The 27,903-nt window shown below is 37.4% G+C and overlaps 1 protein-coding gene across 3 annotated transcripts in view; it reads right to left on the reverse strand.

Annotated features, from left to right (window-relative positions):
* Window positions 1-607: 607 nt before the first annotated feature.
* Window positions 608-27,903, reverse strand: part of LOC127621087 (adhesion G-protein coupled receptor D1-like) — a 70,496-nt gene continuing 43,200 nt past the window's right edge. For all 3 annotated transcript variants that reach the window (XM_052094536.1, XM_052094535.1, XM_052094538.1), the window contains 12 exons: window positions 18,123-18,196; window positions 17,422-17,545; window positions 11,594-11,697; window positions 11,284-11,395; window positions 8,454-8,607; window positions 6,717-6,783; window positions 6,511-6,577; window positions 4,815-4,906; window positions 4,528-4,654; window positions 4,280-4,321; window positions 1,784-1,876; window positions 608-1,657 (listed from right to left, as the gene is read on the reverse strand). In XM_052094536.1, coding sequence (XP_051950496.1) covers window positions 1,562-1,657; window positions 1,784-1,876; window positions 4,280-4,321; window positions 4,528-4,654; window positions 4,815-4,906; window positions 6,511-6,577; window positions 6,717-6,783; window positions 8,454-8,607; window positions 11,284-11,395; window positions 11,594-11,697; window positions 17,422-17,545; window positions 18,123-18,196 — 1,152 coding nt within the window. In that variant the 3' untranslated portion in view covers window positions 608-1,561. The remainder of the gene's footprint in view (window positions 1,658-1,783; window positions 1,877-4,279; window positions 4,322-4,527; window positions 4,655-4,814; window positions 4,907-6,510; window positions 6,578-6,716; window positions 6,784-8,453; window positions 8,608-11,283; window positions 11,396-11,593; window positions 11,698-17,421; window positions 17,546-18,122; window positions 18,197-27,903) is intronic.

The raw sequence follows: 27,903 nt of genomic DNA on the forward strand, positions 1-27,903 counted from the left end.
CCTTCAACCTCTGCAGCAATGCTGGCAGCACTCATACGTCTATTTCCCAAAGACAACCTCTGGATATGATGCTGAGCACGTGCACTCAACTTCTTTAGTCGACCATGGCGAGGCCTGTTGGAACCTGTCCTGTTAAACCGCTGTATGGTCTTGGCCACCGTGCTGCAGCTCAGTGTCAGGGTCTTGGCAATCTTCTTATAGCCTAGGCCATCTTTATATAGAGCAACAATTCTTTTTTTCAGATCCTCAGAGAGTTCTTTGCCATGAGGTGCCAAATGGAGGGAAAATGGCTAATTGGGCCCAATTTGGACATTTTCACTTAGGGATGTACTCACTTTTGTTGCCAGCTGTTTAGACATTAATGGCTGTGTGTTGAGTTATTTTGAGGGGACAGCAAATGTACATGGTTATACAAGCTGTACACTCACTTACTTTACATTGTAGCAAAGTGTCAATTCTTCAGTGTTGTCACATGAAAAGATATAATCAAATATTTACAAAAATGTGAGGGGTGTACTTACTTTTGTGAGATACTGTATATATATATATATATATATATATATATATATATATATATATATATATATATATATATATATATACACACTACTATAGTAAAACTCTTGGTACCAATAAATATGACTTTGACAGCACATTCACACATACTTTTTTCTGTGTGTGCCATATACTGGCTTTAGAGCATTTAATCTCATCAATTTTGTTTAATGTACATCGTAAAAGTGTGCAGTCCACCTTTATGAAATACTGGTATCAATAAAAGAGTTATTTACAACACTAGATCAAAGCGAAGCGAAAAGGGTCAAAATAATAAGGAGAAACTTTTAGTTCTTCTGTCTCCAAAATAACATATTCTACTGCATTTCTCTTCCGGGTCTGGGATGTAATATGAGCCCAAAACTCCCCAAAAGTAATCTAAAACAACAGCAGTGAAGCTGTAGTGCCAGCTGGAAAGTGTTAATTATGGCGGGAGTGCAATTTCACTTAAGCCTCCCACAAAGAATATCTCGCTTAAGTTGGACATTCCAGACTTGTACTTGATGATTACCAGTGGACCCTTTAAAGGAGAGCCAAAACAGTGGTCCAAATGTAGCGCAGATCTAGTATCTGGTCCAAATAATCAGAACAAGAAAACATTGTTAATGTACAGGTATCATATGAAAATTTCATTTACGTGAGAGTTAGTACGCCTTCATTTAGTACAAATAATTCAGGTCCTTGGCAGGCCACATTATTAGAAAACACAGAAAGCGTCCAGTACTTTGTTTATCTCAACAATGGGTCTTCATTCATCTTTTGTAATTTTAAAGAGATCATCAGCAGGAGGAAATGACATCAGAGAACTTTGTGTTGTGAGTTCCTTTCTACAATAATCTGTATGTGTTCATAGCTTTTTCACCATTTGGTCCTTTAAAAATGCTTTTAAAAAGTGATATTTCATATTGTATAGAGCCATAATAAAGGAACATTGTTTACAGGAAATGCTACTGCGTTGTCCTCTGGCTGTCTTTGTATCAGACAAGCAAATGTAGACCAATCACATTTATACTGCTGACAAATCTATGCGGTTGGCTGAGTTGGTGCTTTTGTCCCATGTGTTCATCTTTGTGGGAGTCACACCTTCCTTGTTACCATTCATCTGTGAAAGAAAACAAGCAAAGACAGCAAATGGGGCATTAATACATGTTTTGGATCACCAAAATCATTGGTCAAGAAAACTGAATTGTAAATAGGAAAATATGAACAATAGAAGGAAATTACTTACAAAATCTGAGTTGAAAGGTTTGACATTGACGTTGCGGATAGAGCTGCTGGTTAAAGTCCACACTTTGGTTTTGTGTTTGAAAGCAGCCCTCACCTGTAGAGAAATAACAATTTGCACTTAGCCATTTACAATAATATAAGACAAAGAATGCAAAAAGAATTATGTGTATTAAAAAAATATAACGTTAAAAATATAGCTATAATATGTTACAACAGCGTACCTGCAACCCCTTCAGTGTCTATATTCACAAGACAACATGGCCTTGAGTGCCTTTTGATTTTATTAAATGGTTACTTCATAATAAAATATTAGTTCAGCAACTTCAGCTTAAGTTAAAGGGATAGTTCACCCAAAAATCTCTCATCATGTATAACTTTCTTTCTTCCGCTGAACACAAACTGAGATTTTCAGAAGAATATCTCTGCTCTGTTGGCCCATACAATGGAAGTGAATGGGGACCAGACCTTTCAAGCTTCAAAAATCACATAAAGGAAGCATAAAAGTACTCCATAAGACTCCAGTGGTTAAATCAATGTCTTCTAAAGCAATGCATTCACTTTGGATGAGAAATAGATCAATATTTCAATCCTATATTACTATAAAGCTCTCTTTTTTACTTTCAGAATGTGAATAAAAGTAATACACATCTCGGATGACATGAGGGTGAGTAAATGATGAAAGAATTTTCATTTTTGGGTGTACTATCCCATTGAAGTCTTTTTTACTATAAATTGTCCTCCCTGCCAGTAGGTGGTGATATGCATGAAGAATGCGAATGGACTAAAACAAAAGGACTTAAATGATGAACTGTTTCTCACCAACACCTATCAGATCACTTCTGATGATATAGATTTAACAACTGGAGTCATATGGATTACTTTATGCTGCCTTTATGTGCTTTTTGGTCACCATTCACTTGCATTATATAGACATACAGAGCTGCAAAACTCTTAAAACAATATTCATTCATGCTTATTGTAAAGAAAGACATACACATCTGGGGTGAGTAAATGATGAGATCATTTTCATTTTTGGGTGTTCACTGTTAACCAATTACCATAAAAGACTTGAACTATTCATTATATCATTTACAATTAAAAATGCATTGTTCTTTTCTTTTTATCTGTTCCAGAGGAGACTTAACTGAAACGTCCCGTCCTGAGCACTGTTATCATATTATGGTTGGAAACTACTAGTGTCACCTTGTGAAAATTTTCCTATTTTGCATTTTTATAATTTGTTTATTTTTCATTGCAAATTATATTATCAGCATAATAGTTTGAGTGAACATTTTGTGCAAAACACGATGATTATGATATAATCATGATCCTGCATGTGAATTTTCACAGAGCATCTTGTGAAAGTGCTTTAATGAAAGAATACCTGTCCTTTTGTACAAAATGAGTTAATACAGTTAATGTCACAAATTTGCTTATTTGATGACTGATCACGAACTTGTGTGGAATTTTAAATATTTCTCATGTTATGTCATTGCAATCATGTAATCACTAGCATTCAAGCAACAGCGAGAGAGGAGCAGTCTATTTTATTACTATGAAGTTTTCACACATGCATTCCAATCTACATCTTGATGTAATCGTTCTTTATGATCACACAGCATGTTTTCATCTGCTGAATGGGAGACTAAACACTATTAACGCGCGATGAGACTCGCACTGTTTGTGTAAGCCATTCACGCATCACAGGCCGATCAATTATTTAGCACTTTTTGGTAAATCGCACCTGCAAAATCCTGAAACTTAATTTCCAGGTTTAATTTATATTTTGAATAGACTTGAAAAGATTTTTGAATCCCACAATGTGTGTTCATGTTTTCTCTTTTAATCATTTAATGCAATTTTCAGTGTGACTGTGGTTTAAGGAGGTTGTACCCGTATGCTAGGTTGGAAATCTCAAGGATTAATAATGGTGTTTTCCTTATTACATGAGGTGCTGCTCGAAAGCAAAAATAATCAAATGAAACAGAATGTAGGCTGCCATCCGCGCAGTCTGACCGAAGCAAAGCAGGCGCGTTAACTCGTGCGATTAACAGAAAGTGAAACGCTGCCAGCTGGACATGCACGAATGGCTTGCACATTCTGCACAAGACTGTTGGGTATACTGCAGTCTCCTCACATTTTAAGTTTTTGTTTAGCCTCCCATTCAGCTCATGAAAACACACTGCGTGATCATGAGGAAGGATTATGCATGTGCGGAATTTATATAAATAAAATAGTCTACTCCTCTCTCGCCGTTGCAGGTGTGCCAGTGCTGGCACACATGCCATAGGTTGCCGAATCCTGTTCTAGTGCATTTAAAATGTGCAGTATCAAAACTTCACCACTAGATGGGGCTTTGACCATGCATCATAGATACACATCAGAGTTCACTTAAACTTAATAATTTACACCAGTGTGCTGTTTGCTGTGGCTACGTCAGACATTTTCCCCAGACATACAGTACAGAATTTAGACACAGCTGCACAAACACACTTACCTCAGAGTTTAACAGACAGTGAAACAGGAATATGAAGAACCCCTTTGAGATGAAATACAAACACAAGATAAGACAAAATGTTGTAAAAGTGATCCAGTTCTGCAAAAGTTCTAACAAGTCAGTCCAGATTCTTAAGAGAAAATCAATTACTGAGAGAAAATCAATCAGTAGATCACAGCATGTGCAAAGCATAGACACAAGTACTACAGAAGGTTTTGTGTAGCTCCGCTGTTACAGTGATGGCTGACCTGTAGTGAGTTAAACACTGCAAACAAGTATTGGAAAAGCAGGGAGTGGTCATTCACCGCGAAAACCCCAAAGATCCACGATATGCCCAGGATGGGCAAGAGTACCGCCACTGCTTTCGTTGTCAGCCTAGAGGAACACACATACACACAAAATAAAGGCAATATGACTGGCATGACACCACAGATTAGAGTGTGTGTGTGTGTGTGTGTGTGTGTGTGTGTGTGTGTGTGTGTGTGTGTGTGTGTGTGTGTAATAGAGGTATGACATCAGATAAATAGTCACTCACTTCACAGAGTTGGCGTTTCCGTGAACCTTATAGTTCTCAGCACTGATCCTCGATATGATCCGGGTCACAGCAATCAAAATGCCAATGTTAACCTTGATATCAAAGTAGATTTAAAAAGGCATAATTAAAGCAAAGTTAAACACATATAATAATTTTGACTCCTCTATTAGTTTACAATGTTACAATTGAAGTCTATGTGGCAAGGCATTTAAAAGCAAAAAAGCATTTAAATATGTAGTTTGTATGTTTGTTACATCACTTATCTGGTAACACTTTACAAGAAGGTTCTATTCGATAACATTAGTTAATATTGATATGACCATTTACCAATATTAATAAATGCTGTAAAAGTGTTGTTCATAGATTGTTCATGTTAACTAATGTAGTTAACTTATGCTAACAACTTATGCTAACAAAAATAATTTGTAATAGTCCCTTTTCTGTTGTCCTACTGTGGATCATGTGAAAGTAATAGGGTTTATCAGATTTAAATGGTTATAACAGGAGTTGCATGTAACTTTACACAGATAAGATTTTCCAGGATGAGACAGACTGTAAAATTAAATGTGCATTTGTACTAAAAGTACATTTTGTCAACTTTTAAAGGGATAGTTCACCCAAAAATGAAAATTTAATTTACTCACCCTCATGCCATCCCAGATGTGTATGACTTCTTTTCTTTAGCAGAAGATAAAAGATTTATAGAAGAATATCTCAGCTCTGTTGGTCCACACAATGCAAGTGAATAGTGACCAGACCTTTCTATTATTTTTTTTTTTTAAATTCCCAATGCTCTCTAATTACTCGTGGTGGCGTAGTGACTCACCTCAATCCGGGTGGTGGAGGACGAATCTCAGTTGCCTCTGCGTCTGAGAACGTCAATCCATGCATCGTATAACGTGGTTTGTTGAGCGCATTACCGTGGAGTTGTAGCGCGAGTGGAGGCTTCACGTTATTCTCCGCACCATCCACCATTATAGTAACCACAAGGAGGTTACCCCATGTGACACTGCCCTCCCTAGCAACCGGGCCAATTTGGTTGCATAGTCACTCAAAACGCCCTGGATTCGAACGTGTGACTCCAGGGGTGGTAATCATCGTCTTTACTCGCTGAGCTACCTAAGCCCAGACCTGACCTTTCATGCTCCAAAAAGCATATAAAAGGCAGCATAAAAGTAATCCATAAGACTTCAGTGGTTAAATCCATATCTTCAGAAGCGATGTGATAATTATTGGTGAGAAACAGAAAAAGTGCAAAAAGTAATTTTTACTATAAATCTTCATTTTCAGTTTTAGATGTTTTATATAATATATAATATGCTTTTTGGAGCTTGAAAGTTCTGGTCATTATTCATTTGCATTATAAGTACCTACAGAGCTGAAATATTCTTCTAAAAATCTTTGTGTTCTGCAGAAGCAACGAAGTCATACACATCTGGGATGGCATGAGGTTGAGTAAATGATGAGAGAATTTTCATTTTTGGCTGAAATATCCCTTTAAGAGAGCATTAGCACATAGAAGGCCTCAATGCTTACTTACAGTCATGGGCTAAAAGCCACAAAAGTAAAAAATGTTATTTCATGGAGGTTTTAACCTGTCTTGTCCCCCCCGTAGGGACAAGATAAAAGTATTTTCTGTGGTATTTGACAGCATAACTTTTATTAGACCCTTAACATTTCTTTAATGGCTACTTACCATTATAACAAAGAGAGCAGGGGCTACAAAAGCCCAAATCACCCCATTCTTAAGAGAGAGCCAGCAACTAGCACAGTTGGAAAGAAAGAGAAAGACACAACAAGTGAGAGTGCAACAATTTAAGTCAGGCAATGCCATCTTTCCCCTTAAATCTGGACATCTGTTGACCATGCCATGACCCATGGGGTCATCATATGGTAACTCACTTGCCAATCTCCCCATAGCTGTCTAGTGATGAGGTCATGGACACCACACATACGACCAAAGGGGATCCTACGTAAAGAAGTGAAAACATTTTTCAGAGGTCTGAAGAAGCTGTTAATCACCAGAGAAAATTTCAGAAGGATGTGTAATTGAATTTTTTATTTTAAAGCATTCTTTTAGTTATGCCAGAGCCCGCTCTGTTTTTGTTGTATTATAATGACGTGCTAAATCTTTTTTTTACATTATGACAAACCTTTAAATGAAAAAAGCATAAACGTCATTGGAGCTAAAAAATACCTTGCTGTAAATAGCAAAACTCAGCGTAAACGTTCTAAGATTATGTCGTAGTAACTAAAATAAGAAATGTTGGACTGTAGCTGGTTAGTTTCGTGCCACCAAAAATAAAGAGCAGTGTGGCTTTGCCAAGAGGATTTAAGAGGTGGAATAGAACTCACTCTAAAGTAATGACTTAATAATAACAAAGCCTGTTTTCTTCATCCACACTAAGCCTAACATGAATGTCACTATGGATACGAATAAACATGTGCATTTATTTGACACCTTTTATCAAACGTTATGACAAAAAACAAGTTATCACTGTACCAACTTTGCATGCAGTAATGAAAGTTTTAAAGTAAATATATATTTATTTTATTACTCCTTATAGACCTGCCAATGTCCTAATAAGGAAAAGCAAATGACCAGTTGTGATTTTTTGCGAGTGAAATAAACACATAAGGCAGATTATAAATTGTACTAGAGAGAGAGAGAGAGAGAGAGAGAGAGAGAAAGAAAAAGACCAAAACAAGCACATGTTGTCTATTAGTACATCTGTGGATTTGAGAATAGCTCAATTAATACAGATGACGGCATCATTAGCGATGGCCCACTGAAGACTCCCTTTGATATGTTGACATCTCAGACACACTTTAACATACAAATGTCTTTCCCTCCCTTTTTCAAACAACACCGACATATCAGTCATGGAGGAAGGGAGGAGGCTGATCTTCCTCACAACTAATGCCTGCAGTGGGACAGACTCATTTGACTCTCTTGGGCTCATACATTATGTTGAACTGGGTCATTTGAGGCAAATGAGACTGATCTGATGTTTTGCTTCACAGCATGTGTGATTCTGTAAATGTGTTCATGCATGTCTGGGTGGAATGAAACATTGTGCATCATCTATATGAGTGGTTCTCAAAGGATATTGCTTCAGGACCCAGATGTTTACCATAAACTACATAGACCCAACAATATGCAAAATGATCCAGTGTTTGGTTTCTAAAAGCCTCTTGAATTGTTATGGTTTCATGCTCAATAATACGCTGCACATGACACATTGTAGTTGTCATGTTTACCCTTTATTTGAGTCAACACCTAGCTTTATGTGTAAACTTTGTAATGTGTAATTAAATTCTGGGTTGTTTTTTTTATCTTGTGTAGTGTGCTCATGGTTTTTGAGGATGGCAGTATGTCAGATAACCTATACATGTTGGCATCTACCTAATTTGGCTAGCTTCATCCAAGTGACAGATGAATTTGTGCATTTTCCTATTGTAAATATGCATGATTACATGGTATTTTCATTGTATTATTTAAATGCGGCATAGTTTTTCTATGCTCTCCACACAAAAATCAGAACAGAACTGTGACCAACCAGTCTTAAATTCTCGCAAACCACTAAAAAGACTACTATATATGAATAAGAGTGCATATAAAATGTTCTGAAGACATACCCCAGCCAATGGCGTAGTAGTAGAAGTGTTTGCTGCCCTCAGAGCCAAACACCTTGATCACCATGCTGTAAAGATGCAGCCCCTCCACCAGCATCCATGCAAATGCACACAGGAAGAAGAAGTGCAGCAAAACGGCCATGATCTTACAAGGAAGCTGGGTGACAAAGGACAATATCAATATAGGTAATGTGGCCAGAACATTAATGAACAGAAATGAATCACACTGAAAATGTATCTATTTTATAAATCTTGGGCAAGTTTTTTTTTCTATCTATTTTGTGAATTTTTAAATAAAGGTCCTCCAACTTATTTTCTTTTTAAGCCACTGGTGTATGGTGACCACTACAGACAGATATTTAAAAGCCCTTTTTAACCATTCGGTGTATGATTTTATGATTTTACATATTTCTATATCAATGTCCATTTTATATATCTTTGTGTTTTAATGGTGACACTTTACAATAAGGTTCTATTCATTAACATTAGTAAATGCATTAGGTATCATTAACTAACAATGATCAATGACATTTCAGAGCATTCGTTAAACTTTGTTACTGGTAATGTTAATTGATCAAAACACTATTGTTCATTTTTTCTTTGAAAATGATAGTATAATGTCTGTAATATCTTAAATGTTGTAAAGTCCCCAATGAACAGCTTCATTGAAAATCATGCCTTAAAGGGATAGTTCACCCAAATATAAAAATTCTCTCATCATTTACTCACCCTCATGTCATCCTAGATGTGTATGACTTTCATTCTTCTGCTGAACACAAATTAAGATTTTTAAAAGAATATCTCACCTCTGTAGGTCCTCAAAATGCAAGTGAATGGTGATCAGGCTTTTGAAGCTCCAAAAAGCAAATAAAGTCAGCATAAACAATCCATCAGACTCCAGTGGTTTAATCAATGTCTTCTGATGTGATTCAGTTGGTTTAGGGTGAGAACAGACCTAAATATATTTCATGGATTAACCTGTTGATATGAACCCCCTTTTTGAGCACAAACCATGAAAATGACATACCTGAACTTAAATGGTTGTATTTACTGGACCCTTCAGAGTATGGACTAACCATAACCATAACCTGTGTAGTATATTTTGAAAGAAGACACTTTGGGCTTTATTTCCCAAGTTTCAGAATTAATATATGTTGTTATTTTTTAAAGTTAGAGAAGCTGAAGTTTATAGTAATGGAAATATTTTTTTACAATGTAAAAAAAACAACAATAAAAGTGCCAAGACAACCCAGAAATACAATGTTCTCAAAGCCACAAGTCTAAAGAAGTTAAGTTTCAAATCTGAAGATGATCTAACAAAAAATGAGGTTCCTGCAAGCTTTTTTCTCTGTAAAATCGCTGCCAGTGTAAAATTAAGGCTCTTCCTTTCAAGACGACACAAAATCTGACTGCACTGCTTGACTATGATGAATAAAACTATGCGCATTTTTAAAAATATACTTTGGAGACAGGCTCGTTTTGTTTACGAGACTAATATATAAGATAATATTCAGTTTTACAACATGAATGCTGCTCAGATTGCATAGTTTGTTGAAGAACGATGACTATGGGTAATTCTTTCAGACGAGATCTCATGTAAACAATGGAGAATACATAAATATTTCTCAGATTTATCACTTTTATGGACAAAAAGTGCTAATGGATGTTTTTCAATGAACGCTTGTCATGGTCAATTTACCCAAGTGTGGCAAACTGGATTCATCTGGCGATCGCGTTTTCACAACAAATGTATGAAGTCCCTGTGGCAGGGCGGAGGGCGGGGCCGGGTCGTGATCATACACACCCGGTCCCTTATCAGGCTAATCAAGCCTCTGAGAGGGATAAAGGCTGATGACAGACAGTGGTGCGGGAGAGAGAGATCATTAACGGACATGTCCGTCATGTGTGTGTTTGTCTTTAAGTTATTCATTAAAATATTATTTATATTGTAAAGCCGTTTCTCACCTCCTCCTTTCCATTGACTTCTTTACAGTTCCATTTTGATATTGCATGTTATTATTTGTACTCAAACAACTAAATTACTGTTTCTGGAGAATTGCTTTTGTGAAAAAGAGATTGTATATTAATGAACCCTTAGACTTTGAACCCTTCATTGAACCCTTAAACCTTTTAAAAGATTTATAATTTGCTAACATTAATTAAATTTATAGATGGTAAATTATATATTAAATGTTAGCAGAGTGACGTCACCACCGCATGTGGGGAAATGCGTATCAACATGTTAAACCACTGGGGTCATATGGATTACTTTTATGCTGACTTTATCTCCTTTTTTGAGCTTCAAAGGCCTGATCACCATTCACTTGCATTGAATGGACCAACAGAGCTGAGATGCTCTTCTAAATTGTTTTATTTGTGGAAATTTTTCTTTTATTATCAGAAGAAAGAAAATAGTACACATCTGGGATGAAGGGGTGACAGAGACATTGACCATGGTGATTTTATACCAGATGGACAGTGACATTACCAATATAAAGCCCACAGCAAGAGTTCAGCTGAGTCCTCAAACAGAGGAGCCAAAATCTAATTAACGCAATATCAAATTAATCTGTCTGTAATGCTGGAGGACATGTGAGAAGGTTAGTGAAGTCATCTAATCATTCCACCTTATTGGATAAACTAATGACGATACCATAATCAATAAACACAGTAAACATAATTAAACACATTAAAAACTTAAATGAGACGTTGAAGTCATTTGAAAATGTAATAAACATCAAGAATTTCAACCATCTCTTAGAGTGTGATGCAACATTATTGTTCACTAGGTGTAAGTAGTGTTGTCTAGTACATTAAGATCAATAAAGCTTACCGTGCCGGGGTTGAAACGGAAACTGATGAGCAGAAGGATCTGAGCGACTAAGATGGCAAATGCCAAGTTGGCATGAATATGGTAACGCTGGTTGCGAATGGTACTAACAGACCTATTAAGACAGGAAACAAGTACAAAGAAGAGGAATTTTAAAAAATTATTTTCCAGTGTTTTAATTTATTTAATGAGTAAAGCTGAAGAGTTGCTATGTTTAAAAGTGCTTGTAAAAAATTAAATTAAAAAATCTGATCTTAAAACATGTTTTCAAGTGACCAAATGAGGTTAAGTATGTGCATTGTAGGATACTCACGATAGCACGGCAAAGGTGACCAGTGTAATTGCCAGGCAGAAAATGGAGATAGAGCAGCCGATGTAGCTAATGGTAGAGAGTGCCACCTGGTGGGCCTTTGAGAGCTGTGGTGGAGACACAACAAAAGTATGGCAGTGAGAGACTATTTCAATTAAGCCTAGTGTACAGCACTGCATGGTTTTGAAGGGTTTAAAAACTGCAGCTGTTACTGCAAATATGAAATAGACTGAATACCAAAGCAACAATCCACTGATTGTTAAGCCAAAGGTCACATATGACCACCTGAACTTGGATTGATGTTTGCATATTATTAAATGACTTCAACACTGTTTCATCATCATTTCATCAAAAACACACTTGCCTGACCCTTTCATCAATCCCATCCATCACATCATTTCTAGGAACAAGATGCTGTTCTTAGAAGAGCACAAACAGTTTCAAAGCCAAAGTAGAAAAGCCAACAGTTCAGAAAACCCTCATAGTCTTGCTTTAATTTGTTGGATATACATTTGCAAATATGTAAATAATCTGTTTTTATTTGCACAAAACCGGGTTCTTTTTCTTTTTAAACAGCTCTTAAAGGGGCTGTATCACAAATTTTAAATATCTTTGGTCATTTAAAATAATTATACTGTATGTAAAAAACATACTGTAGCTTCCAGAAATAAAAAGTTCACACAATATTTAATCTATTGGTGTAATAAATATTAACTTAATTTGATATAAACCTTGGAACTTTATTCAATTAAAGTTCGAAGAGGTCCGGTCTCTACATTCCTTCCCAGCAAATGTCCGGACAATAACTTACATGGTGTCAGTAGTCAGTATACTGAAGCTATGAAATGAGCCCCAGAGACAAAGCCAAAGTCGAGTTTGGGGAATATTCTACCAAAAGTTTACAATATTTCAATAAGTTAATCAACCGAGAGCACTTTGATATGAATATAAAAAGATAAAATCAACTGTTTGTTTTGAAGCTGAATGACAGTGGTTCAGTTTTTGTATTTGAAAATGTTTAGATACCTTAGGGGCATAGCAGGCCTTGTGAGCACCCCCCCCAAACTGAGAGAAAATGTGGAAAAATTGACAATTTTTAAAGTGAAAATCTACCTATAACAAACAATGTACATCACAATAATAAAGCTAAAAATACTATTAGCTAATGTTAAGTAGACCTATAAACTTAATATAAATATCAAATAATGAAAACATTTACATGAGAACTACACTATACTACTAGTAATATCACATCTCTGTTTTTTCTTGCCATCTATGCCAGATATGATGAGATTTTCGCAAAAATAATCCATGCTGATCATAATAAAGGCAATTTTAGATGGAAAAAATGTAAGTGCTTAAAGACGCTCTGGAAGCACGTTTGTTCAGAACGTTGTTCTGTCACAAAACTGGTTTAGCTGAACAGTCGGATTTATTTCAGAAACATGGTTCAATTTGCTTCATTTTTGTTTTCTGCAGTGTGTTTTAGTGAAAGATGGCAGTATCTATATTGCTGCTCACTGTATTTTTCTGCTACTGCCTACTGTTTTTAAAATAACCACTGCAAATCTCCCAAGGAGGGAAAATCTGCGTGATAGCCACATCTAGCAACACACGCGGAGTGTGAAAGGGTATAAATGAAGCGTGTTCTGTAACAGAGAGAAATATTCGAGTATAAAGCGCTGAAAGACCAGTGCTATAAATGCCCAAGCACTTGTGCTATACTCAGCTCTGTTATTTTGCCATGCTGATCACTTGAATGCAGAAACGGTGAGATGGGTCAGCCAATGACATGATGTTCCATGATGATGGAATCGCAGACAGGTCCAGATATTTAACATGCTAGATATCTCACTGACATCGGTTATGCATCGGCGCTTCTCTCAGCGTCTTAGATAATTCATACATTGTGTTTGTCGCACACTGGAGCGAGCTCTGATTTGCCTATGATTTCGGGCTATTGTCGGCGATCTCCATAAAACTGTCGATGAGTGAAGATCGGGCCTAAAATCGTATAGTGTAAACTCGCCATTAGTTAAGAAACATAGAAACATAGTTAAGAGCTTTGTATATAGTGTATGAAGTTTCATGTAAATCGGGAAATCAGCCTAGGACGAGTTTGAAAAAGTAGGTTTTTCAATGAAATCAAAATGGTGTGTTTTTTGTGGAAAAAATAACACGTTTGCCTTTGATATAGTGGCAACTATTGGCCGATCAGGGTAAGAAATTGTGTATGTCTAAGTTGTGACAACTTCCACTCCCCAAAGTTGAATGTCTTTAGGCCTTATGGCCCGGTCTGCATGATTAGTTTAAGGGGAGAAGACTAATAACAATAACAATTTTGTCTCTAGGACTTACGGTTAGAAAGTTATTAGCATAAACATTAGTGAAACTTTGGACTATTGGTGGTGCTAGAGGGTTTGAGATAAAGACCCCACATTTGCTTTGGCATCACTTCAGATTGTCCTCTACATGTGTGCAAAATTTCATAATTTTCACTCAAAGAGTTCTATGGGCTGCCATAGGAACCATATACAGAATATGAATACAAATATTAAGAACACTAAAAAACACAATAGGTGCCTAAGTACCTTCGGTGCTTGGCCACTAAAAATCCTGACAAATACAATAGGGTATTTCAGACTTGAATTCATTTTCCATAGTTTCAGTCGGGGATGATAGTCGTGTGGTTTATACATCCAGTCTGTGATCAGTTCTGTAGTGTGCGCTTGGCTTTAGCACAAGCACGTCTGACCATTTGTTTCTAGCATTTCACTCTGTCTGCACTGCCTCTGTTTAAATTGAACTCCGGATGCAATTAAGTATTTATGAGAATCGATTCAGAATCGTGACGCATTTAGAGTCTATTTTTTTCTCCCACCCCTGTTCTTTATCCTCTAAGCTCTCTCAGCATATACACTGATGAGCCAAACTTTATGACCACCTGCCTAATATGCTGTTGGTCCTCTGTGCGCGGCAAAATAGCACCGACCCGCTGAGACATGGACTCTACAAGACCCCTGAGGGTGTCCTGTGGTATTTGGCACCAAGACATTAGCAGCAGATCCTTCAAGTCCTGTAAGTTGCGAGGTTGAACCGCCGTGGATCAAACTTGTTGGTCCATCACATCCCACAGATACTCAATCGGATTGAGATCTGGGGAATTTGGAGGCCAGGGCAACACCTTGAACTCTTCATCATGTTCCTAAAACCATTCCTGAAAAATGTGTGCAGTGTGACAGGGCGCATTATCCTGCTGAAAGAGGCCACTGCCAAGAAGGGGTGTACCTGGTCTGCAATAATGTTTAGGTAGGGGTCACGTGTCAAATGGAAGTTCACATGACCCAGGGTTTCCAGGCAGAACATTGCCCAGAGCATCACACTCCCTCCACCGGCTTGTTGTCTTCCCAGGGTGCATCCTGGTGCCATCACTTCCCCAGAATTTGCCAATCACGTGATGTAAAAGAAAATTGGACTCATCGGACCAAGCGACCTTCTTCCACTGCTCCAAGGCCCAGTTCTGATGCTCGCATGCTCATTGTAGGCGCTTTTGACAGTGGACAGGGGTCATCCTGGGCACTCTGACCAGTCTGCATCTAAGCAGCCCCATATGTATCAGGGTGTGAAGCACTATATGTTGTGACACATTCCTCCCTTAACCATCATTAACATTTTATATGACTTGTGCACAGTAAACCTTCTGTCGGTTCGGACCAGACGGATAGCCTTCGTTGCAGTTGCGCATCGATGAGCCCTGGACGCCCAACACCCTGTTGCCTGTTTGTTTTTTGTCCCTCCTACTAGGTACTCACCACTGCTGACAGGAGCACCACACAAGCCTTGCCATTTCAGAGATGTCGTCCTTGTCAAAGTTGCTCAGGTCTGTACACCTGCCCATTTCTCCTGCATTCAACACACTGAGACATTAACATGTGGCCTTGGTAGGGGATGATCAACTTTATTCGCTTCACTCATGAGTGGTTATAATGTTTTGGCTCATCTGTGTATATTGTAGAGTTGCATTATTATGGTTCCTCTGATGCACAGTCAGTAATTGGTACCCAGTGTTGCATCTACACACTGGTCTCAAAGGCAGTTGTTTTTCACCCAAATTCTATTTCCGTGCTAGGGTTCAATTGTACATTAACTCTGCTTCCTGCCTTGAGATTATCGCAGGCCCAGAATATGGACGAACTGTAGAGTGGTGGAGAAAGCATGATTTCTTCCAGGATTAAAGTATTGAGGTGAGCCGCTAATTGAGGCCCCGGCAGAGGCAGGCATTAGAATCAAAGCACGAGAGGAGATGATTACATGACTGAGTGAGGACAGATTTTCTCAACAAACACATGCAGATGATAAACACTAAAGAACCAAGCTGCACCTGGGTGCTTCAGTTTGGCTTTTGCATCCAAGGAAGAATACAGCTTTAGAAAGCGCAAACCTTGGATCTCGAATCTGCCTTTCTGTGAAACAATATGTCTCTTTCCTTCCCCAAGAGAGCATATCCTTACTTCGCAAGTACTTATTGTTGACAGGGTCTTTTGCCTGACTTCAATTTGCTCTTTAACTCTCTATAAATAAATCAACAGGACAAGGGTTACCAAAATATCATGCTGTGGTTCTCGTTCTTTATTTCAAAGGCAGTTGTTATTTACAAGCTCTCTGTGACAGATGACAATCCGTCCACCCAAATTCAGCCCACAGTACGCAACCCACACAGGCTCTACTTAGAAGCCTCCTCCGAGACACATTCACATACAAAATCTGGGTTTCAAATGAACTAGCAACAAAATACTGCGCGCCACCCCTGGAGAACTGTCTCAACTTGGTCCAAACTGTCTTCTCACCTAAAGCTCTGCTGCTGATTTAGTGAGTGCCTCAGCCAATCAAAACTTCAAGCCCTGCATGCTGCTGGACGAGAAACACAGTTTAGCATCAGATTCATCACTGTGTCTTGGTGTTTTCAGAAATCCCTGCTGAGATTTGACCTATATGCTTGTGCAAGGAATTTTGAGAAACTCCACCAACCTCAAGGTCCACTGTTAGTTTCAAACAATGTATATATGTGCATATATATGGAAATCCAAAGCTTAAATAAACTTATGCTATTCAGAAAGTTGTAATTGGGGTTTTTGGAATATCGCTGGAACATTGGCTGTACAGTAAGACTTTTCACCTTGAGAAAAAACAAACAGTCAACCTTACCCTGGCACTCTTTACAGTAAAGTTAACTGCAGCTGAATCTACAGCAACACAGAAAAATAAATATATTGCTGCAGTCTGAACTGAATCTGATGAGAATAAAAGATGGTAAACAACATACAGTACATGCAAAAGCAAACATAAAGCCTGACCAATGAAGTCTGATTAAAATATGACCAGATCTTTTTAAGGAGTCAGTCAAAAAGACTGACAAACTCACAACCTATTCTTTTGAATCAGTATAACAAATTACTTGATGAATCCATCACAGCGGTTACTGAATTATAATTCTACACATTTATTAAGTTGATGTTTATGACAACGTGTAGATAAAGATACACATTCACTAAGAGTTTTGCTGTAATATATGATGTTAAACTCCATGTTCAGAGTGTTGACCACACCCTTTCCTAAAGAAATTGTGGACTGATTTTGATAGACATTGAAATACAATTGTGTACATGTTTAATTAATTACTGGTGTAACACACACACACACAGAAAATGAGCTGTATATGGCACAAGATCTTGAATCATTTAAATCAACTTCATGTTTACCAAAGTAAGCAGGACTGATGTAATCACAGAGAAAAACAGGCACCAGAGAGTGTGACATTGTGATTCTCTCACCTCCATAGGAACAACCTGCATAAGAATGGCGAAGTTGGTCAGATGGTTACACAAGCAGATAGAGAAGGACACGTTTCCATCAGCTCTTACACACCCCTCATTTGACCACACACCCTCTTTGGAGCTGAAACACACATCCAGCGTACATGTTTAATTGAGCATTACACTTGCTGGAGTGATTCAAAGTGTACATTAAAACTATATACATTCACGCCCTTGGCCAGTGTTACTGGAATTACAAGTCAGTTTATCAAATCTGATTTAAATGAAATCAAAACAAAAGCAAGTTCCTATTAATCTCAATGAGTGTCTTCTCCATGTCCATCTTGGGAGCAGTAATTTATTCAGAAAGAGAGAGAAAGAAGTCAAGAGAAGAAGGGGTGTCACTCTAAATTGATATATTGATTATATATTTTCCAAATTATCCTAAAATTGGCTTCATTTATTGGCCCAATGTGTTTTGCATGCAACATGGCTCTTTATCAATAACTGACTTTTATAAATCCTAAATTGGAATTTAGAGTTTAACTAAACTTTTTTTTCATAAAATGAAAATAATGCTTTTTTTTTATTTTTTAAAGAAAATTCGAGTTAAGGTCCTAACACCATACAAATCCAACAAAGACATTTTGTTAAATATTAAAGCACCATTCCTGTGCTTCATGCTAATTCATGCCGTAAACAGAAATTATACGACCCACCTGTAGTCCAGGAAAGCGCAGTAGAGGAATACTTTGTTACTCTGGTTTAGGGCCTGAAGCTGCTGCTCTTTACTCTGAAAGACAGGAAACCATTTATATAAATATGAATAAACCATCACAGCTGTCATGCCGTAACACAGTAGAGTCATTCTCTATGTCTCATTCAGTCTGAAAGGTTAAATCACACCAGAGGTGTATTAGCCAAGTATTGCAGTATCAATGGTAATCTGTGTCCTGGCAGCTGGGAGGATGCAGTGTTACACAACTGTGTTGTCATGTCTTCGGAGAGTTTGGAACGCAACATTGCTAAATATATCAATGGGCTACATTTCAAAACAACTCACATAAACATAAGAGTAAGATTCATTTAAAAACTGCTGAACTGTTTGCTCAGAAATAAGATCTTGCTTTGACATAGGCTAGAGTGATTTCTTTATCCAATATGGCCAAATGTCGAATCCGAGATTTCCAACAATTAATCAGAATTTTTGGCTGCTCTTCTCAATATTCAGACCCCTAGAACGTACGAACACAGCTAATAGGCACTAATTGTGCTTGCATATGCGTAACATACACTTTTGTGACTGAAATATACCCCTCCTTCACATTTACTTTATCCATTTCACACACATTACGTTTCCCAATACCCTTGCAATCACTCTCTGCCACTCTTTGCCATTAAATGTTTATAGCTTGCTCTGTACCCTTCAGGCAATGGAGCTGCAACAGCACAACAAAAGCCATCTTTCTTTTATTTTAACTGGCATTTTTTTAGTTAAACTTATTTTAATAAACAAGCTTGGTCAACCTCACTTCAGAGCCATGTACGGGAAACAAAGATATGGAAAATGACGCAAACTGTGTTTATTCCAACCAAATAATTTGTTGTGGTTTTCAATAGCCCCGTCAATAATCAAAAGAGACAGTTGTCGTTTAACTCATTGTCCCAGATACCCAGACTAATAATGACCTTTTTATTAACTTCCTTCCCTATTTTCTATCTGCTGGCAAACATTGACGCTAGAACAGCCAACATGCCAAATCCAGTCAGATCATTTTGAATGTACAGCTTTGGTATGTACTTCCGATTTTCCTTTCTTTTCCTCTATTGAATTATCTCCAGCTTCACTGGCTGGTGTGCTAGGTGAAGATTCTAAGCCCTCCCAGGATGACTATAGCGAACTTCCCTTAACCACCTTTAATCAGCTTCAGTCATGGATGTCCTACTAGTCGGAATATTAAGAAGAGCCACCAACAATTCCGATTAATTGTTGGTAATCTTGGATGACATTTGGACATGTTGGATACAGAAATCACAATAGCCTACATCAAAACAAGATCTTGTGCGCTATTTTCAAGAGTGTGCAAAGTGCAGAGCTATGCACAACGAACATGCGCTATGTCTTATCCAATTTTCATGAGAGCTCTAATGCTAAAATCTGTGGGTTTATGCGTTCAAACTGTGGGTGTATTGTATTTAATGAAGTGGCGTAAAGCGCCAGCGATTTTCCAGAGAAACACGTTATGCGCTTAGACGTTTCAAAATGTCTCTTTTCAGCACAATGTCCAAATTCATTTCCTACATTTACAGTTTGGAGATTCTACCAGGAGGTGGTATTAAAGTTTATGTTCAAACTCTGAAAATATTGCAGAACATCAAATTATGCCCATGAAAAAAGGCGTTTTCTGATTTAAAAAAAAAAATGAAATTTGTGTTAAACTATCTATAGGTAATTGTATATTTTTCAATAATAATTATGTTTATATTAACAATTGTATTTATGCTCTAATTTATATTGGTATTCTTCCACCTAATTTTTGAGTTACTGCAAAAGGGGAGGGGGTGGATTTGGTTTGTTTTTTTGTGACCACTTCATTATTTTGATAATATTTTTGTTTAATTTTAAGTATAACTTGAATTTAGAAATATTTTTGGTTTCATATTTTTTGAATATATGAATAACATTTTAAAAAATCAATAACGACCGGTAGAAGTGAAGTGTGTGCTTATACAATCACTGTTAATACTAACCATGATTTGTGTGTCAGTAGATGAAAATGATTAATAATACTTTCATTCTCTATACTTTCATTCTCTATAATTTAATGGAGCGTATATCCAAATCCTGACGAGAACACATTGGATGCGTATAAAAGGAGCATGTCACTGTCATAGAAATGCCTGACATTCAGCAAGGATGCAGTTAATGCACAAAAGAAAGTCAAGTCCATATTTCTATTCTTCTAATTCATTTCATACAGTCCATTTAAATTCTTATGAATGTGTGTAAATTCGTATAAAATTCTTTGTTTATATCGCTAGTGCATGAGGGAATGTATTATATAACAGGATGCTGAAAGTGCAATAACCGGAGAAGAACCTAAGAATAAAACTGCACTAGACCAAGCCCATTAGCGCTTTTCTCTCTATTTCTACAAACCCAATTGTGCCTAGACTTAGCGCATGCTTGTGTTAGTGTGCACCAAAACTCTCCTCTCCTTTCCTCTGATGATGACAATTTTGATGATGAAAATTATGGTAAAGCGATAACTGCCCTTTATTCAATGTGAAAAGCATTTAACTACATTTTTACAATTTGAAAGAAAATGTGAGTGGGACTTGTCTGTGTAAAATTCACCACTATGATACTAGGATGTTCAGGGTGGTTGCCAGGGCACTGCTATGCAGCTGCTTTAAAAGTGTTCTGATATGTCGTTAGTGTGTTGCAATGTGTTTTATAGGGTGATTTAGGTGGTTACTAGGGCATTCCTAGGTGGTTGCCAGGATTTTATGGATGGTTGGTAGGTGGTTTTGACCTGGCCCAATTCAAAAGAGCCCACCCCAAGTCTCTGTGATATTCTGGTCCCTACATATAGTTCCAGTTACTTCTACAATGAAGTGGGTGCCTCAGTTTAATTGCAAGCGTCACTAATCATTAAAGGCTGGACTACACTACACAACTTTAATACCGTTTCATAGCCCTGATTTGCAATCGTCGATCGTTGGCTCCAGTCTGAGGATTATGGGCCTGTTGGAGTTGACAGATTTAACATAAAAGTACATAAAATATAAAATATAATGGCTGCACATAATTTCTTACCAACTATGATTGCATGTTTGATATTTTTGAGCTGAATATCCACAACTATAGAGGAAATCTCATAGTGAATGATGATCCACAACTCCAATTTGAAGTCATACGGTGAGCAGCCAATGGAAAACTTTCACTGCTCCAATTTTTCTCTGTTCTCTCTATTCTTGCCTTTCTCTGATTTATAGTCCCTCTCTACAAGACAGCTGCTTTATTTATTTATTTATATTTATAATTACAGGGTGAAAACAAATAGACATCTCCAGAGAGGAGATAGTACGGGTGTGGTTCTGCTTTATGCTCTTCTACGTTTCCCAGTTTCACTCACTTAAAGGGACAGTTCACCCAGAAAGGAAAATGATGTTGTTTTTACTCATCCTCATGTGTAAAAACCTGTATGACGTTCTTTCTTTATTGGAAAACAAAAGGAGATATTAGGCAGAATGTTTGCCACAGTCACACTTCACTTTCATTGTATGGAAAAAAGATGCAGTTAAAGGGAATGTGATAGAGGTGCCTCAACTCTCCTTATGTGTTCTACAGAAAAATGTCATATGGGCTTGGAACAAAGAGGGTAAGTAAATAATGACAGAATTTTAATTTTTGTGTGAACTGTCCCATTAAGTTTCACTGTCCAACTCACTCTTATTTCTCTATGCCAGAATCTCATTACGTGCAAAAGCATTTTAACAGCTCAATGTGCAAGTCTCTCTCTCTCCATTTCTCAAGTACACAGATTGGGTTGGCTTGGTGTTTGCAGCTCCCCTCTGCCCTGTAGCATTCGGCACTTGCCAAGGAAGCGTGAAAGCACTCCAACACTTTATTAACAACCAAAGGCTTGCAAAAGAGCACGTACTATTGAAGGAGCTCCCTTTCTAACTTTTCCAAACACAGTAAGAGAATTAGACACGCAAAAACACAATGTGCATATAAGTGATTAAGTAGAAGCTTTTTACTTTTTTTTTTTTTTAGCTTTTTAATGAGTATTTAACCACAAAGCTGGTTTGGAAGGACTTTGGGGGAATTTGGCAGCTACTATAACATAATTCTCACCAGCCTATCACATGACAGCAGGTTGTGTATTCACATTCTATTCAGAGACCCTGAATGGCATGTGCTTGTAATTAAGACAAAAACCCAATTCCTAATATACTGTCATGGAACGGCTTTACACGATCAGCTCTGCCAACTGGCATGGGAATTCTCTCCTGATTGGATGTCATGTGTAATTTCAAGCATGTGCTGGCTGATCTTTTTTGTCATTCAGAAGAATGTGGAGAATGACAATAATGTGAATCCAAATTCTGAATCAAATTGACGACAGTCCAAAAACACAAGGTACTTAAACTGGATTTAGCCTTGCAGAGTTAAAATGCTTCTTAATCACAAAAAGTAACTTGAAATAAGTAAAATTGTTTCTAATTTATCATGCCTTGCACCTGTTTTTTCTGTGTTGCAAAATATGAAATGTGTTCTACCAGAATATTCCAGAACTACCTAGAAAACAACCTCACAGTAATGCTCTATTTGGGTCTTTTTCAAAGCTTCCCCCAAAAGCTTAATTTCGGTGTCAAACTCTCCCACACTTCACATACGGGTGAGTAATCTAACTTTTTTTTTGCCATATGGGGTTTAATTACCACACAACACAATTTAAAATTAGTTGTTCAGTCCAGGTTCATCAGTCATTGCTTTAGTAACTGAGAGTCTTAAAGAGTCTATAATGTTGGGACTCTTGATGCCTGGCCTTTATGACTAACTCACTGACAAACAAAAGGACAAATTGAGCACTAGCAACACAATACAGCCTATATTTCACTTACACGAGAACAAGCCTACAACATACACACCCAAGAGTTAAAGGAAGTGTTCACAAAACAATGGAAATGTTGTCATTATTCAATGATGAATTGGTGAATGGTGAATTTTGTTCGCCATCTGAAAACTTGTGAATAGTGACTCCGGGCTGTCAAACTCAAAAAGGACAAAAAACACAGTCAAATTAATCAATATGACTCTATTATGCACTATACTGTATTTTGCAGCAATATGACCAATTGTGTGATGCTTAGAATGTAATTTAAGTCATCATTCACTCTTAAATCAAATCAAATAATTAATAAGTATTTAAATCAAATATGTCGATAACATCAAACCTCATTGACTTTAATTGCATCTCGTGGCCAAACATTATGACATGAGAAACTTTAACTGTGGTTTTATGGTATTTTTGCGTTTGTCCTTTTTCGATGCAAATATTTTTCACATAATATGTGTCTTTCTTACAACACACACACAAGCATAGACTCATACAAATGTTCTGCTAAACATCTCATCACACACTCTCTCACATGTTCTCTGATAGAAACCAAACACACAGCATCTAAAACATGCTGTCATTGGTTTCATGAGGTATGCTGGTAAATGGTACTGCACTGGTGTATATTTAAAGAACAGCACAATCTAAATAAAGCCTGGCTGAGCTCAATTTAAAAACAGTGAGGAGTGAAGTCCAAGCTTAACAGGGAAGATAAATGGAGAAAAGTAAATGTAGGTTTTCTGTCTCTCCCTTTCTATTCACAGACTCAGAGGTTGGCTCTACTATCTAATTACATCTATGGACAGGCTGGGCTGTAATTTAGAGAGATTGTTTCTGTACATGGGAAAAACAAAGACTAATGAACTTCTAAACTCAATAACAATATTGATCACCAACCGTAGAGAGGTGTGTCTATCAAAAACCTGTTAGTATGGGGCCAGGATCACTGCTAGCTGAACTGAATTTGTGTGATGCACTGTACAAACAGCTTTTCCATACATGTGCTTTTTTCACCTCTATACTTGCTTTATTTTGGCATAATCCATTTTTTAAATCTTATTTTTAGCCTTTTTTCCACTTTACTAATACAAATAGTAAAGATAGGACAGGAAATGATGCAGGGTGGGATCTGGTAAGGGTAAGATTTAAACTTGCGTCATTCACATGTAAGCCCATGTGGTTAACACATCAACCCCATGATAAAACATAAAACTTGTACATCAACCAATTACATATGCTCCACAAACATGCGTTTGGAAACCAAAAGTGTTGTATTCTTCTGTATTACAGATGAGGGCTTTTACTGTAAAATTAATATCATAGTTTATGCTCTGGGTAGGTTAAAGTTTTACACTTAGGTTTAGGGATGGGGTTTGGATTAACATGGAACAAATGCTACATCGGGAATGACAAGGACACGAGGTAATGTGTGGCCTCCTCATTGGTGAGGGTCATTCATTGGTGGGTGTATAACTCTTACTATTTTGTAAGAATGAACTCATATAAATTGGTACGAATTTGCCACCTCATACTATTGTGAGAAAATCTCTAAATATCTGTATATGCATATGGGTTTGGGATAGTCCGTCTGTAAAAAACATCTGTACACACGCCCACACATTGCTCAGGTGAGACTGAGGCTGTAAAACATCTGTATAGGAGCTGTGTGTGGTGTGAAGGGAAATCCAGAAAGGTGCTCCAGGGGTCAGCCAGTTGTCAGACGTCCTCCTGAAATCTGGAAAGAGCTTGGAATTGGTTCAAGCCTAGATTTAACGCTGAAATCTGGAACCCGTCAGCTCTAAATAATGCAGTGGAACTTTACACAGGCCCGCTCAGGTAATCATGTAGGGACGTTTAAAAAGTTTAATGGTATTTCTATCATAATTTTAAGGAAAATAAGCTTTATGAGGAAGTAGAAAACTTACAAGAGATTTTTGCTGAGATGCTTTGCTTCCTGCAAATCATAACACGAGATTGGTCTGAAGATTTAACGGTAAGTGTAACAAGGCAAGGCAGAATTTAACAACTGTTTAAAAGCTAATTTCAAGGAGTTTTCAGGTTTTTAGAATGCAAGAGTGGCAGAGGGAGAGGAAGAGAGAGAAGCAGAGAGGGGAGAAGGAGGAGGCTACACAATCCACAGCCATTGGCTACAACAGACATCTGCTAAAGATTATAAAGATTCATCTGAGAAAGCATGAGAGAGGAAGAAAAAATAAAGACAGAGAGAGAGAGCAATTCAGACCAACTCAAAGAAAAGTTCAGAGAAAGACTGGGTAAGAGAGAGAGAGAAAAAAAAGAAAAAGAGAGAATGAGCAAGTGAATGAATGAATGAATGAATGAATGAATGAATGAGCGATAGTGAGCGATTAAGAGTGAAAGCCCATGTGGTTAACACATCAACCCCATGATAAAACATAAAACTTGTACATCAACCAATTACATATGCTCCACGAACATGCGTTTGGAAACCAAAAGTGTTGTATTCTTCTGTATTACAGATGAGGGCTTTTACTGTAAAAATTAATATCATAGTTTATGCTCTGGGTAGGTTAAAGTTTTACACTTAGGTTTAGGGATGGGGTTTGGATTAACATGGAACAAATGCTACATCGGGAATGACAAGGACACGAGGTAATGTGTGGCCTCCTCATTGGTGAGGGTCATTCATTGGTGGGTGTATAACTCTTACTATTTTGTAAGAATGAACTCATATAAATTGGTACGAATTTGCCACCTCATACTATTGTGAGAAAATCTCTAAATATCTGTATATGCATATGGGTTTGGGATAGTCCGTCTGTAAAAAACATCTGTACACACGCCCACACATTGCTCAGGTGAGACTGAGGCTGTAAAACATCTGTATAGGAGCTGTGTGTGGTGTGAAGGGAAATCCAGAAAGGTGCTCCAGGGGTCAGCCAGTTGTCAGACGTCCTCCTGAAATCTGGAAAGAGCTTGGAATTGGTTCAAGCCTAGATTTAACGCTGAAATCTGGAACCCGTCAGCTCTAAATAATGCAGTGGAACTTTACACAGGCCCGCTCAGGTAATCATGTAGGGACGTTTAAAAAGTTTAATGGTATTTCTATCATAATTTTAAGGAAAATAAGCTTTATGAGGAAGTAGAAAACTTACAAGAGATTTTTGCTGAGATGCTTTGCTTCCTGCAAATCATAACACGAGATTGGTCTGAAGATTTAACGGTAAGTGTAACAAGGCAAGGCAGAATTTAACAACTGTTTAAAAGCTAATTTCAAGGAGTTTTCAGGATTTTAGAATGCAAGAGTGGCAGAGGGAGAGGAAGAGAGAGAAGCAGAGAGGGGAGAAGGAGGAGGCTACACAATCCACAGCCATTGGCTACAACAGACATCTGCTAAAGATTATAAAGATTCATCTGAGAAAGCATGAGAGAGGAAGAAAAAATAAAGACAGAGAGAGAGAGCAATTCAGACCAACTCAAAGAAAAGTTCAGAGAAAGACTGGGTACGAGAGAGAGAGAAAAAAAAAGAAAAAGAGAGAATGAGCAAGTGAATGAATGAATGAATGAATGAATGAATGATAGTGAGCGATTAAGAGTGAATGAGTGATTGAATTAATTCAATTTGTTAATGAGTGTGTAAATGAGAGAGTGACGGAGTGTTTGAGAGAGCGAATGGGGGAGCGAGGGATTGATTAAGTGAAAGAGCAAGTAAGCGCATGAGTGAATAAGTTCCCAGAGAAACTGGGTGTGTGTAAGTTATAAAAAGCATCTGGCAGTCAGGGCCACTCGTTATTATACATTTTAAAAGGGTAAAAACCCGACTGTACTAAGTAGACCAAAAAGTCACAAATCATATGTCAAAAAGTGTGTCAGATTTGGTGAGTTTTTTATGTGCTGTAATAGCCATTAGAGTCCTGTGAATCTGTGATTATATTTAAACCACAACCGGAAATTCTTCTTAGAGCAAAACTGATTGTGGTTCAGTAATTCACCCATAGAAATCTTTAAAGACTAAAACCACATGCACATGAACACAAAAACATGGAAGAATTAATAATTGTATTACTCATAAGAACGTCCAGGCCACTTTGTTTACACAATGGATTTGGTGGTTTTAGGTCCTTTGGAATGAAAATTAACAGCTTTGAAACTATTTAAACACTTCATCATGTCTAATAAGTGGACTGATTAGAATAAATGTACAAACAGACATTCACTTAGTGTGTGCAGCTTCTCTCTGTTTTGTGTCTGCTTCACTTAAGCTTTATTAGGTAGTAAAGGTATGCTTGTCAAAAATGTTTTTTAAATCCCCTTGATTCCCACACTGAGCGCCGCCAGCATTCCATATGAAATCATTCTTTCCATTTGTTCATGCCATGTGATCCCACAGTGAGAAACAGGGAAATTTCAGAGGAGGTGAGGGGAAAGGTGAGGAAAGGAGAGGAAAGAAAAGGAGAGCTGAACAAGGAGAGAAGAGGAGAAGAGACAAAAAGAGGGGCAGGAAGCAGTAAGGTGATTTGCTGCTTGTATGTTCAAACTGTTTTCTGCCTCATTCATCTCCTTTTCTGTATGTGTAGTTTAACATTCATTGCAGCTAAAACAAATATTAAGATACAAATCCAGATAAACTATTCAACTTAATTTATTGACTAGGCAGTTGTACGTTGCATGACTAGTTGAGAATGCTATGTTCCTCCCAAATCTGCACAACTATTAAAACAGTGACAAATCTCAACAAAAATTATTAACTAAGCTCAAAACTGTTTTCCCACAAAATAGGTAACATATTCAATTATGAAAGCTAAAAAAAATTGTTATGTCAGATTGCAAGTACTGCGCATGTATCTCCGAGCAGCCTGAGCACTCATCGCAAAACTAGGCATAATTGTTT

Source organism: Xyrauchen texanus, chromosome 27 (genome assembly GCF_025860055.1).
Source record: "Xyrauchen texanus isolate HMW12.3.18 chromosome 27, RBS_HiC_50CHRs, whole genome shotgun sequence".
NCBI classification, from domain to species: Eukaryota; Metazoa; Chordata; class Actinopteri; order Cypriniformes; family Catostomidae; genus Xyrauchen; species Xyrauchen texanus.